At 50.7% G+C, this 14,205-nt stretch overlaps 1 protein-coding gene across 5 annotated transcripts in view; it reads right to left on the minus strand.

Annotated features, from left to right (window-relative positions):
* FYB2 (FYN binding protein 2) overlaps positions 1-14,205 on the minus strand; it is a 47,544-nt gene that overhangs the window by 18,339 nt on the left and 15,000 nt on the right. For 4 of the 5 annotated variants that reach the window (XM_074596549.1, XM_074596547.1, XM_074596545.1 and 1 more), the window contains exons 1-4: positions 7,142-7,261; positions 2,724-3,498; positions 1,378-1,572; positions 254-287 (exon numbers count right to left, since the gene is read on the minus strand). In XM_074596549.1, the coding sequence (XP_074452650.1) occupies positions 254-287; positions 1,378-1,572; positions 2,724-3,498; positions 7,142-7,150 (1,013 nt within the window). In that variant the 5' untranslated portion in view covers positions 7,151-7,261. Of the gene's footprint in view, positions 1-253; positions 288-1,377; positions 1,573-2,723; positions 3,499-7,141; positions 7,262-14,205 lie in introns of those variants that run through there. The other variant, XM_074596548.1, reaches the window with a different exon arrangement.

Raw genomic sequence — 14,205 nt, forward strand, 5'->3', positions numbered from 1 at the left:
TGCTGGTCACCCTTCTTTCAATATGGCCCAGGATGCGGTTGGTTTTCTGGGCTGCGAGCGCACATTGGAGGCTCGTGTTGAGCTTCTCATCTGCCAACACCCCCAAGTCCTTCTCCTGAGGGCTGCTCTCAATCCATTCTCTGCCCAGCCTGTATTTGTGCTTGGGATTGCCCAAGCTTGGGATGCCCCAGCATCACGGGATGGGGGTGCTCCCGTCACCTACGAGCCACACGTTGCCTCACTACAAACTCACCTTTCAGGAGTCAAGTAATCCTCTTCATCAGCAGCTGCACACAAAGACACAGAGGATTAGCCTTTGAAGGCAAGACCACTCTCCTACAGAACACGGGCTGCAGCGACGGGGAGGTGTGGCGGGGAGGGCCCTCGCTCGAGGCAGCACACCACACACAAAGGCAGGCGTGAAATAAGATTGCCAGCAGAAACTAGGGATGTGGCTATGTTAATACGTCGTTATTTCATGTTTCCAGGCAACAACCTCAGGCTTTCTAGAGATCAATAATTGAGCAATATTTAGAGAGCACGGAGACAATGACATATAAATCTAACTAGTTTCCTTAATCAAATTAATATAGTTAGAAAAGGCAAATAGGTTAGAAAAGAGTTTCAGTGAAGGCCTCTCTCTTATTCTTATCAAGGCCAGGGCAGACCGATAAGCACTGGCACAGTAAAGCCAAAGAGAGTTTAGCCGAGCCCTTCCTAGAAAAGCAGCTCCCTTTGAGTTCTGCCTAAAGATCTGGCTATAATTAAGCCTGTATCTATAAAGAAAAACTATTTAGCAGCTTAATAAGCAGTCCAGAATATTCCACTATGCAACATCAATAGGATTTTATTATGGGAAACTGAACTTTTGCATTTCTTGATGTTGGAACATTTAACGACGTTGCCCTCTGTTGTATTCAAAACAGAAGGGGGGGATTAGCAGACCAGTTTCTACCGATTTTATTGTGCCTTCCCACAGTTGTGAGCCGCAGAGTCAAGGCATTTCCCACTGAAGGGGAGCGATAAAGATCGGCTCGGCGCGGACGCAGCTGCTGTTGCTTTACAGCCAGCTGTAAAGGGCTCACAACGCGCTGCAGTCGGGAAGAAAGTGGGTTTCTGCATGGGGGATGACGTCCAGCCTGGAAAAGCAGATCCCTTTTCCAGAGTAAGAGCAAAAAAAAATAATAAAAAAAAAATCAGATCAGCCTCACTGAAACTGTTGGGCTCTTTTTCATGTTTGAGGAAGATGTTAGAAACAAGTAACAGCGTCTTATTTCCACGTGCTTGGAATGGGGGCTTTATAGATATCAATACACGGCGAATTAGTATTCATTTTCTGCAGAACAGGTTTGGGGAGAAAGACTAGAAATCTCTTACTTGTTTCATTTCCTCTGTGGACCGAAGGCGCGGAGCTTCGGAAAGCGCTGAGATCAAACTTCGGGGGTCTTGCCGGCTTCCCGGGGGCTGGACCCAGGGATTCGACTGAAGGGAGAGCTTTAACTCTTGGCCACTTGCTCCCGGGGCTGTCAAACCATTTTTCTGCTCGGGGCTGGCAGAAGGGAGGCTCCGGTTCTGCTCCGGAGAAGCACAAGGACAGGCAGCAATTAGCCCTCCTTTAAGCAAAAAATCTGTGCAGGACCATTAGTTGTTATACAGACATTTCTAACCAGCCCTGCTCCCTCCCAGTTTCAGCGTCCCCGTCACACAGTGGGGCTCTTGCCATGTCAGAATGGCAAAGTAAATGGAAATGTCCATTTTTGCAGATTTTTACAAAGTGAACCATGTTGGGGCCTCAGCTCTCGACAGCTCCCTTCCTCTGGATTATAAAATACCAGCCTAATTTTCTGTACCGATAACAGTTTAATCTGCCAGGGTTTAGAGGCGTAGCTGTTTTCCACACACAGCCTGAGCGAGGTGGCTTTCCAGAGTAAACAAAAACTTAATCTTTTCAGTGCCCCGTCACTCGGCGTGACGTCAGCAAGGAGAACTTCGCGGCATCCCAGTTTCCTAGCACCGGTTTCTGGAAGAAATATTGCAAGGAGAATGTGCTCTCCGAGCTCAAACATGACCTTTCTCAAAGCTGGGAGGGAGCGGAGCTCACGTTTACGCCATTTTAATTTGAACTAAGCTGTCTTTGCAAAAAAGCCAAGCCTTTATATGTCTGTGTGAAAACATAATAGCAGGTTATAGCCACATTTACAAGGCCAAAGCAGGCCAAAACTGAAGATACTCCCCTACCCTCACTCCATCCTACTCTAAAAATGTGGACAATTTCTTACTGAATCATAGAATGGTTGGGGTTGGAAGGGACCATAAAGATCATCTAGTTCCACCCCCCTGCCCTGGGCAGGGACACCTCCCACCAGACCAGGCTGCTCACAGCCCCGTCCAACCTGGCCTTGAACCCCTCCAGGGCTGGGGCATCCACAGCTTCTCTGGGCAACCTGGGCCAGGGGCTCACCACCCTCATCGTGAGTTTTAAAAAATTTGGTGGAGACGGGGAGCCCTCACCTTCCCCAAGCTCAGCAGCAGTTTGAGACCCATTTTTTATCTACAGGACCTCCAGGGAAGGAAGGGAGCGCTCCAATGGGCCAGTTTCACCTCTTGTTTAAGGGTCCCAACTCACAGCAGCTTCTCTCTTCAGCTGCTGTACCCTGCACTTTCAGAGCGCCTATACACACACGTGCTCGTATGCTCACTGTCAAGAGTACGGCCTACTATACCTTTCTGGTGCTGAGGTTGCTTTCCTGGTGCAGGATAACCCGCCTGGCAGAACGCAGTTGCCACCGCGCTCTCAGCAGCAGCTCCATCAGAGCCCCTGTGTCCTCTGGGAGCCTGGGGAAGAGCCGTCCCGCTGCCACGCAGAGCGTCCTTCTTCTGGGCAGGCAAGTCCAGCATGGGCTTGCTTCCAGAGGGTCGCGTCCTGCTGCCACCCGATGCAGCCGGAGCACTCATTGCCCTCTGCTCCGGGCAAGGGTGCACGTATAAGTTTGTTGCCCGTTGGGTTGGGAGCATGACATTTGCTTTCTCGCCGCAGGATAAAGCATTTTCCCAGATCTTCAGGGCACGGTGGAAAGAATTCGGGAGCGAAGGGTCCTCTGGAGCTGTTTGGGCTGGTCCTTGCCAATCAATGCAAGAGGATGGCGGAGGCTTCTCCGGACCTTTCTCAGGAGAACTCAGTCCTTTCTCCAAGACGTTGCCTTTGTGGTCTTCGTTGTGCCCCGTCGGCTCCATGTAACCCAGCTTGGCTCGAGGCCATGCCAAGGGGTTGCACTGGGTGAGCGCAGAGGGTTGGGAAGCAGGTTGGGCAGGTTCATGCTTAGGTTTTATCACTTCTCTCTTACTCAGAGGCAGAGGGCTGGACACGGCGTTACCTCCAGAGCCCGGCTTGGGTGGGATCTCAGTGGGAGGCTTCCTGCGCGGCTGCACCAGCTTGTGGGCCAAGTTGGAGTCGTTTTGAAATTTTGCTCGTAGGGCTCTGATATTAGTCACACCTTCCTGGGAGGGGGAAGAGAGGAGAACACAAAACATCTGCTTTCAGAGGTGGCCACAGGCAATTTATACCATCATGATCCTTTCAGAGAGAAAGAGGCCACAGACTCCACCCTGGTCACCAAGGATATGCAGAGCCTGGTGAAACTTTTGAAGCAGGTGAGCAGAATTAACTCATTCAAAGGATCCGCCAAAGGGTCACAAATCACTCCGGATAAAGGCAATAGAGCAGAGATAAGGGAAAAACACAGGAGCAGAGCACGGCAACGCAACCAAGCAGAGCCAGCGGGAACGGCAGAGACGGCTCCCGCTCCCCAACATCACCCAGCGCTGGAGAATCTCCTTTGAGACACCCAGGCAAACACTAAAATGAACATTAGAGCTTCCCAGCAGAGGTGCTGCGATACCGCTTGTGCACCTGCCGGGCAGGAAAGCTGCACTTCATTTTCAGTACACAAGTACCAGCCAGAGGAGAGGGCGATGCTGCTCCAGAGATCCCCAGTCCATTCCCTGCCTCCTCTAGAAAATTCCACCATGGGAAGAGAAGCACCAAACATCCCCCTTGGTGGGCTCCAAATGACCCCTGGGACAAAACCTTCTTCCTCCACCATGTTGGTTCAGCTCAGGGTCCCTGTGGCTCTTTGGATGCTTCTCCCCTTGCTGTTGTTCCCACCCCACGAAGCAGAGGACACACAAATCAAACACGCAGGACGCAAGGACAGCAAGAGCATCTCCCAGTCCATGTGATGAATACAGGCTAAGATACTCAATTCCTCTCCGGTACATTTACCAGACTCCAGGTTATATACGGTTTCGAACAAAGAGAGCTGATCAGCGATGGCACAGTTTAAAACTCCATTTAAAGAATGTTTTGTTTCGGGCCTTTGTCCCCAGGAATCTCACTGTCCCGTGCTGGAGAAAGAGGACCACAGTTTTTGCCTGCAGTGTTGTGGCTTCAATTCAGCCCTGAACTGAACTAGGGAGGAGAAAATATGAAGAAAAATTTACGAGCTACTTAAGTCCTTGAACTGCTCTATAAGTTTTTATATGCCATGATTACATTAGGTGCACTACTCTGGCAGCTTAGCTCGGTGCGGAGAACTGTAAGGCTTCACGAGAACATGTCTAATGAGGAAATTGGAAAAAATTATCTAGGACAGAACTTCGTTATTCTGAAAAAAGCCCCAGCCTTAAGTGTTAAGGCAGAACAGATGAATAGCATACTGAGGTTTTATTGCATTTAATTGCACGATTTATTAAACACTGACAATTTCTCTTGAATAACCCCTTTCACTGACTTTATTACTTTCACAGGGTAGCGCATGATGTAAAGAAACAACCCTTGGGGGAGAGGCCTGAATTGCTCCAATTATATTTCATATTAGTGGTCAGCAGCGCGATGCCGGGTAAGCTGCCCAGACAGCCTAATCCAGCGGCGAGCCGATGGGAACGGGAGTTTTTGGAGGCATACGGAGGATGAATCAGATTTTGGAACAAAAAAATAATAATCTCACGTGTACCCGACCCCTCCAGCGATGCCAGACAGGAAATAAAGCAGCGAGGTGCCCTAATGCAATCGCTCCGAGTTTTCGCACGTGCCGCCGCCGCAGTTGAAGAGTTCAATGCTGTTTGCCTCTCCCTACTGATTTCCTTTGCTGTAGTGCGTGGTCCCTCGTCCGCGCCCTCGGAAACGAAGAAAATAGAAAAGAAAAAGCACCTGCATGGCTCAACGTGCCACAGGCGAGGCGGACTCCTGCGAAACAGGGGTTGGGGTCAGGCCACTCCCTAGCACCGGCTGTGACAGAAACGGCTGGGACAGTCACCAGCTTGGCACTACCTTTAATTAAAGAAGGATGGATACGAGCCTCCCTTTTTCCCACCCCCCTCGAGTTGTTATTCCTCTCGCCTTGAAATGGCAGCTTCAAATGATTTGCCTAATTAACGGAAAGGTTATCTCGTTGCTATCTGCACTCTCGCTGTGCAGATAGAACGCAGTTTCCCTCAGTTTGCAGCCCGCTGGTATATTGGTACCGATGTCACGAGCAGACCTGGTGTGGGAGGGACACATGGCCCTGATGCAATTTTCCCCCACCACTTCCTTGCAGAGGGCTGAGGTGCAATGAGTTCTCCCGGCCTCTGCGGGGATGATTTTCCGTCAGAGTCACAGAATCACAGAATGGTGGGGGTTGGAAGGGACCTCCGAAGATCATCTAGTCCAACCCCCTGCCAGAGCAGGGTCACCCAGAGCAGGTGGCACAGGAACGCGTCCAGGCAGGTTCTGAATGTCTCCAGAGACGGAGACTCCACCACCTCTCTGGGCAGCCTGTGCCAGGGCTCTGCCACGCTCAGGGTAAAGCAGTTCCTCCTCATGTTTAGGTGGAACTTCCTATGTTTGTCGGGACTGTTTCAAGCCACAGACCCATCCGATCAAGTCTCCAGCTCCCCGAGACTCCAGCACCTTAAGCCAGCTCAGGGAGATGCTCAGCCTAAACACGGTGCCTGGTGGGTCGCAGGCATGTGGGACACACACGAAGTCCCAGTGCCCCACCAGCCCAGGGAGGCTTCAGCGCAGCTCCCCTGTAAATTAGACCAGTTGACAAGTGGGGAGAATACACTAATAAATTTAAAGGACTGCCAAAAGCTCCCAATGTGCATTACAGCTACATCTGGCCAAATAATTCACTCTGAATAACAATAATACATTTGGCGAAAGCCCATGCAAGATGAGAGAGGGAGAAAAATAAAAAGGAAACAAACTTCCACTGGCCGGAAAGCTATGAGCATTACAAAGTCAGGGGACAGCTAAGTTTTCCATATTTTCTTCCTATAAATAAAATGTTCTTCTAACATTAATATCATTCTAGGAAACAGGATAAAGCCCAGCTTAAGCCTATGATAAGGACACCTTTTAGAAAGAGCAGCAGCTGGAGGTTTGTGCCGGTACCAAAGATTAACCAAACTGAATTCCCATTAGTTTTCTCCATTTGCTTTTCTAAAACGCATCGACGCCGGGAGAGAAAAAGCCCACTCAAGATGTGACACGCAGGCCAGCCGAGGGGAAGCACTGCGCGTTCCCCTCCTGAAATTTTTCTGGTTTCATCCGTTCTTTTATCTGGATTTCCGAGGGTGCTCCCGTGGGTAAATCTTTAATCAGCGCTGCCCTCTGCCCCGCAGCGGGGCGGCTGGAGCCGAGCCCAGGCACCCCGGGCACGCCGACGAGAGCACGCCGCAGATACCGGCTACTCATTAACCCGCTGGCTTCTCCCGGAAAAAAATAAAAATAAAATAAAAAAAGTCCACCTCTACTTCTTGTTAAATTAAGAGTCAGCAACCGCAGCTCATCTCAGAGTGAGGGCGGGCAGGGAGGGAAGAAACCAGGCAGCGGGAGCCCCTCAACCCCTCTTTTGGGGCAGAAAAGCTGTCCCTTTGGGGTCCCCACGCAGAGCAAACACGGCATCGAGAGCGCACACCTCACCCCGGCACTTTGGGCAGATAACAGCCCCAAAGCTACGAATCAGCAGCAGAAAATCAAGCAGCAAATCTTTCAGCAGGGGCCGGGAGGTGGGGGGGGGTGGGCAGAGGAGACGGAGGAGACCAAGCAGCCCGTCGCTGGGGTGAGGGTGGGAAGGAGCGGTGCCCCAGCAGTTACCACGTCCATCCCTTCGCCTCTTCGTGCCGGCTCCAGCAGTTCAGCCCGGTGGCATGTTTCCCTGCTTCCCGTTCCGTGACTCGTCCCAGCCGCCGCCGCCGCAGCACCCGGCGAGGCGGGGCGAGCCCGAAAACGCACCTGGGCCAAGGCGTGGGTCTGCCCCGGGGCGGGGAGAGCCTCACCCGGGCTGAGCCGAGCCGGCGAAGCACAACCCTGCCTGGCCACGCTCCCTTGACCCCACTCACGGGTTCCCCAAACCAGGAACGTCGAGACCGCGGCAGGCTTTGGATGGGCTGAGAAAGGGAAGAATCAGGTTTGGTTTGCTTTTTGAGGGAAGGAAGGGCACTTCTCCGTGGCATGGGTGCCCCTATAGCACCCGCGTCCATATGGTGTCCAGTTCTCAGGTCCCTTCTCACACCTGGGGCAAGCGAAGCTGAGGAGACCAGAGGAGTCCCACCATGCCCAGCAACAATCCTTACCCCCACCTCTTTGTAGGTCTCCCCATGGGTGACACCCATCCTACTGCAGCAGCTCAGCCTGCACCAGGCTCTTCCCCAAGCCGAAGCCAGAGACCTCGGAGTGATTAAAACAGACATTTCCCTGGAGGAACCAAGTGTTTCCTTCATCTCTGGAGAGCAGAAACAAAAACAGAAACAGCAAAACCAGGCATCCTCGCTGATGCCCACACATATTCCCTGGCAATGCAACTCTTTCCATGGTGAGCTGTTTCTCAGAGTCCTAAGGACAGACCAGTTAAATTAGGGCAAACAAGACTTTTCCCATCACTGGGTATCTCTGCCCTGGAGAACAGCCTGAAAGAATCTGTCCAAACGTCAAGCCCATGTTGTTACGGAGCACATCTCCCAGGAAAACCAAAGCTGGTTAGCTTAGCAAGAAGTGACCTGAGAGCCCCAGGACTTTCTTTTTCCCTCCGTAACTGATCAAATATTATTTCATCTTTCTCTGCGGGAGCACTTGATGTTTTCCTTCAAGCAGAGCCGGCCGTTGCACGGAGCCCGGGCGCTGGGCAGTATTCGGAGGTGGTTGTCAATAGAGCTTGGGTGGGCAGGGAGCCATCGGCACCCTGGGCGACACTCACCCATCACAGACGGGTCCTAGTCCAGGACACGGCCCTCTCATATACACCATTCCCAAAGAACTGCCTGGAAAAGAAACCCTGCAGCAATAGCAGGCTTTGAATTTAGGGGGAAAAGGGAGCAGTAAAGTATGTCCGTAATGTGTGGGATCTGGTGGCAAACCATGTGACACCAATCTGAAGATGTCCCAGATTTCTCTCCACGGATTTGAGGGCAACGGGGTGATACGTGACTTGCGGATGGACATTCCTCCTCGGCACATGGACATCAGGGAAAGCATTGCCCCAAGCATCCCTACCACTCTCGCGAGTGGGACCCATGCTCTCCCAGCCTAACCTGACCCTGCTTCCCAGAGCCAAGCTGGATGAGACCTGAAAAAAAACTCAAAAAAAACAGGAAAAAAAAACCAGGAGAAAAAAAAGTCTCAGTCACTGGAGACATGACTCGAAGCATGAGTCTCGTTTCTCACCACATGAAAAGCCCTGCTGCTGCGTGGTGGTCTCGGAGAAGAAAGGGGGGTCCTGCTGAGCCGGGAGTTGGCAGGGAAGTCCCCCAAGCCGGGGCGGGAGTCACGATGTGATGAAAATGAATGCCAGCTTTGTGTACAGGTAGCTGGGGAGGATTTACGACCCGCCCAGGGGTATGAACGCGGGCCGTGAATTAAAGCGCTGTTGCAGAATCGGGAGGCTGTGACTTCAGAGCTGTGGTCCTGCGGAAAAGGACGGGGCAGATTCCTCTATATGGGCTCAAAAAAAAAATAATAATAATAAAAAAAAAAGCCAAAGATTTCTTTAAAACACGCATTTTGTGAGTGCTAGCCCTGGTGGGTCCCCGCTTGCCTCACCGCCCTCCGACAGCAGCCCCAGGGCTGCCATAAATCACGCTGGGCTATAATAACTGCACGGGGAGCGTGTTGTAGCCGTGGTGTTGTGTAGATCAAACACCGCAGAAGTGGAAACCGACTTTTTTCTCCAGCTCTGGACCTTTCTGGGGAACGCCTGATGATAAAGAGCTGGCGCTGCTCTATGTAAGTCACTTTTTAATGCGCCACATGGCACAATTTCCTTAGAGAAACTAGACAGGTATGTCAGGAGACGACAAAACAGGACTTTACACCCTCCTGGAAAGGCTGGAGGGAAGGAGTAATCCCTTCAATAGCTCTTCCCCTCCTGCCTCACCTCTCCCTGCAGTGCTGGTGCCTCCCATTGCTCCCCACCAAGCTGCAAATTGCCGTAAGAATCATAGAATCGTCTAGGTTGGAAGGGTCCGTTAAGATCATCGAGTCCAACCATCAACCTAACGCTGCCAAAACCACCATGGATGGAGACGTCCCAGCAAAACACAACCACCACCTTGTCCACCGCCTTTATTAAACAGGCAGCAGTTTGGAGCGGGAGCCTGGGGTTTGGTCTGTGTTTGGGGACCAGAAGCACCAACCCAGAACGGGTGTTCCCAGGCACAGCTCTGACTCCAACAAAACCAAATCATAGAATCAAAGGGTTGGAAGGGACCTCTGGAGATCATCTAGTCCAACCCCCTGCCAGAGCAGGGTCACCCAGAGCAGGTGGCACAGGAACGCGTCCAGGCAGGTTTGGAGTGTCTCCAGAGACGGAGACGCCACCACCTCTCTGGGCAGCCTGTGCCAGGGCTCTGCCACCCTCACAGGAAAGAAGTTCCTCCTCATGTTTAGGTGGAACGTCCTATGCTCAAGTTTGTGCCCATTACCTCTTGTCCTGTCCCCGGGCACCACTGAAAAGAGCCTGGCCCCATCCTCCTGACACCCACCCTTTAACTATTTATAAGTGTTGATAAGGTCCCCCCTCAGCCGTCTTTTTTCCAGACTGAAGAGATCCAAATCCCTCAGCCTTTCTTCATCAGAGCGGTGTTCCAGTCCCCTCATCATCTTGGTAGCCCTTTGCTGCACCCTCTCCAGCAGTTCCCTGTCCCTCTTGAACCGGGGAGCCCAGATGAGATGGAGATGGGAGCCTCAGATGCCACTACTGAGAGCAACAGCACCAAACACTTCCTGAGAGCGCACAATCGCCCCAGAACAAACAATTTCAGCCTGCTTAAAAAAATCTCAAATTTTATGATTTGGATGGAGTTTTTGCAGTGCTGCAATTACTATCCTATACAGACACATTAGTCCAAGGGCTGCAAGTACAGCACTCGGCAAACTTATTCTCCCTGCATTATTCTTTGCAGCTACTTTGTGACTCATGGGATTTGTCACATGTCATAGATGTATGATACTGATTTGGCTTTTTTTTTTTTCTGGCTTTCACAGAGGTGTTGCTATAGACCAGAACCAACAGCAGATCTCGGGAATACAATTTATTCCTAATCTTTCAGATGTTTAAAAGGGGCAGCAGCGTGACTGGTGAAGACCAGGGAAATTTTTGGGCAGCCCAGTCTTCTTTGGAAGATAACTAGATTCGGGTATTGCCCGTGACACAATCACTGGTAACGTTAGCCCAGTGTCATGATTTTATAGATTGAGGATGGTCTGGCAAGTTATTTTCCTTTGTCACAGCTACTGGCCCAGTATGTGGGACAGCACCGGGGGAAGGAGACGGAGCACAGAGTGAGGGAAAAGGCTGCTCCTGGGTGCCACACAGTAGGGTCCATATATCTGAAGAAACACCTCAGAACCCAGAAAAATGGGTAAAAGGGGATAGCAGGGCACAACCTTGTGCTAGGGGGGATTTTAGCTCAGTTTTTATGCCTTATTCTGGCCCCGGGAGGGCCAGAGCAGCCACCCCAGCCCGGTTCCCTGCACATCTCACCCTTTTTCTGCCAGGAGGCCATATCGTGGTTTTCCAGCAGAGGGAGAGATAGGATCACTTGTTCCACCACCGAGCCGCTTGTTCTGTCTTGCATTACTGGCATGAACAAGGAATTTAAGAAAATGCAGTATGATTGATCCCCGCATTCAAAAAGCTAACATTTTCTTTTACTGACCAGGACAAAGCTTGTTCAGGAGGAGCCAGTGCAGGTACCCATGCGGCCCCTTCACAAGTTTTAAGATCAGCCCCACTGAAGGACTGTAGCATTCAAGGAAATTAATGTCAAAGCCTTACAACGTTTCAGGTTTTCCATCTGACCAAGCCACAAGGTTGTCTCTGCAATACGACCCTGACCCCACAAACATTTAAGTGCATACTTCCTTTTTAGCAATAAAGCCCGTATAACGTCTAGTGCGTTTAAAGCTAAGTGTTTACTCTGGTAGAAGATGCATTATCAGACCAGTTCACTGTTCACCGACACTCAATGAGCACTGGCACATCCAGTGGTCATCTTCTGGTCCTTAGGTGGACTTTTCCCACACCTCTCCACAGCCACTGGTTCAGTAACTGGGACACGTGCCCGATGCACAAAAACGGCAGCGAGCGTTGCTGGTCCTTGCAATGCACCATCTCACCGTGAGCACTCAGTGGTCAAAGAATTTAAACTGGGGACAAAGAACAGCTGAACCTCAGGAAACGATGCACAACTGATGCACAGAGGAAAAGCATGTTGGTGGTTGCAGAGGTTGGTCAGCCCTTTTATCAGGACACGACCGCTACCTACGGTGTGGGACCATCGCTGTGACAGTGCCCGCTCCTGCCAGCACCCGCAGGCAGTGTTTGCTGTCACCCCACTGCCACGGGAGGCTGATGACCAGGGTCAGGTACAGCCTGCAGCATCTTTTCCCTGTCCTGCAGTGATGCAGGACGCATGGGCAGAAGGCCTTCAGGACTGCCGAAACATCATTCAGTGGAGAGCATCTGCTCAGCAGCACAAGCTATAGCAAACTCATTACTTGTCTCACATCCTTTTTAATATTTCCACTCGTGTCTTCCGTTTACTATATAATACAAAGCCACCTCCCAGATCTAACCCCTTCTCTGGAAGCTATCTGTGCTGGGATTTTGATTTTGAAGTTCAGAGGTGAAGACCTTGGTAACCAGCTTTGCTTCCTTGGCAGAACAGAAGTTCTCTCCCAAGCTCCCGCGCAGAGAAAGCTCTCCGGCGCCTGCCGAGAGGCTGAGCTGAGAGAGCCCATGTGTGCTGCAAAAGCACGTGTGAAACGGAGAACTTTCCAAGGGCAGAGCTCCAATTGCCAGGCACAGTTTCTTCATCGTGCCATATCTAACATCTCTGTAACCTCTGTACGTTGCAACAATCTCTATATTTTCTTAAAAAAAAAAAACCCACTCTACCTCTGAACGAAAGGCTGTCTGCTCTGCGCTTTTCCCTGGGGAACCACGCGAGAACAAATGGCAGGTGTCAGTCACACCGACAGCAAGAAGCTCGGCTACAACTTTGGGGGCACGGTGTATCGAGCTGAACAGGAAAGAACAGGGCTCTGTCGTTAGATGTCCACGGTCTTCAAGTCAGGAGCAAAAAACAGATTTCCAATATTGCTTGAATAATGTACTACAAAAAATATAAATAGAACATTGGCATAAAAAAAGGATGATTCTTTTAAGTAACTGTATCCCCCGCTGCGATAACCATATGAATATACTAAAAATAAAAATCTACATATAAAGAAGGCACAAATGCAAATTGCTGGACAACAACAACAACATTACGTTACCTCTTGTAATACAACTTCACCTTGGGGCTAGGCTCATGTAGACAGCCCCGGTACCGAATGTGCTCTTCAGGCGCTATTTAACAGACGAAGGCATACTGCAGGCAGAAATTAACTCCCGTTGTTGGGGCAGAGAGCCTGGAGGACTGAAGTGGAGACTTTTCGAAGTGGAACAAAAATCCTGTGTTACTATCAGGGAGGAAAAGTGCATGACCAAGTTCGTTTACGCCGAGTTAATCTGATTTTAGATACGTAAGAGTTGTAAATGAGGAGTTATGCGCCTTCTTATCAGAGGTTGGCAGTGAAGGGTCACAGAATCATAGAATCTTCATGCTTGGAAAGGACTTTTGAGATCATAGAGTCCAACCATACACACCCCCCCAAAAAAAAAAAAACCCACACCAAAACCAAACAAACACCCACAAACAACCAACCTACAATCTCTGCCACTAGAGCATGCCCTGAAGTGCCACATCTAGACGCTTCTTAAACACCTCTAAGGATGGTGACTCAGCCCCCTCCCTGGGCAGGCTGTTCCAGTGCCCGACCACTCTTTCAGTAAAGTCATTCCTCCTAATATCTAACCTAAACCTCCCCTGCCGCAGCTTCAGACCATTAAGAGTCCTTCAATGTCAGGGAAAAGAGCTTTGCGATGGGAACAGTCCCAAAGTGACGATGCAAACTCCCACTCAGGCTTTGCTGCAGAGAGCTCGTTGCTCATCCCGGCCCGTGCTTCCATGCTCCTGAAGAGCCCCAAGGCCTCAGTTCGCGGCTCACCCTCCTGAAGGTGACTGCGTCGCTAGCGACAGCACGGCTAGCACGGCAAGCCAGAGGTTCAGAGAGTTAATTCAGGTTTAGAGGCGAGGATCCAAGACGCATTTTAGACAAGTTCAATTCATAATGTTATAAATGGAACCATAACTTTTATATATATCACTTTTGGAGCACAACACCTCTGAGAAAGGTTCTTTAATTTCACCTCTAAGGTGGTGCGCCTTGCTTGCCGCTTAAATCTCTCGCGCGCGCCTCCCCCCCGAACGACCTCACCTATCAGCGCGAAATTGTTGTTGTGCCTGATTGCACAAACCAGCCCAGCCTTTCACCTGGGAGACGTGCCACAAATAACTTTCATTATATATATGGTGTGTTTCTGATGCTGCTATCAGAAAAGAAAAGATATAATGCTTCGACAGTCTTGCTTAGATGCTGAGGAGGCACTTGGCTGCGCAAAGCAGCCATTTATATCAAAGGATGGCAGAAGTTTGGAAGATGTGGAAGAAGACAGCTTTGGCGGACGGCCAGGGTGGCTCCCACCACGGGGACGGTGGGGTCCGTCCCCACCAGCCCTCTCTGAGCATGGCTGAAACCTTTTTGTGTCGTTCTGACTT

Source organism: Larus michahellis, chromosome 8 (assembly GCF_964199755.1).
Source record: "Larus michahellis chromosome 8, bLarMic1.1, whole genome shotgun sequence".
NCBI classification, from domain to species: Eukaryota; Metazoa; Chordata; class Aves; order Charadriiformes; family Laridae; genus Larus; species Larus michahellis.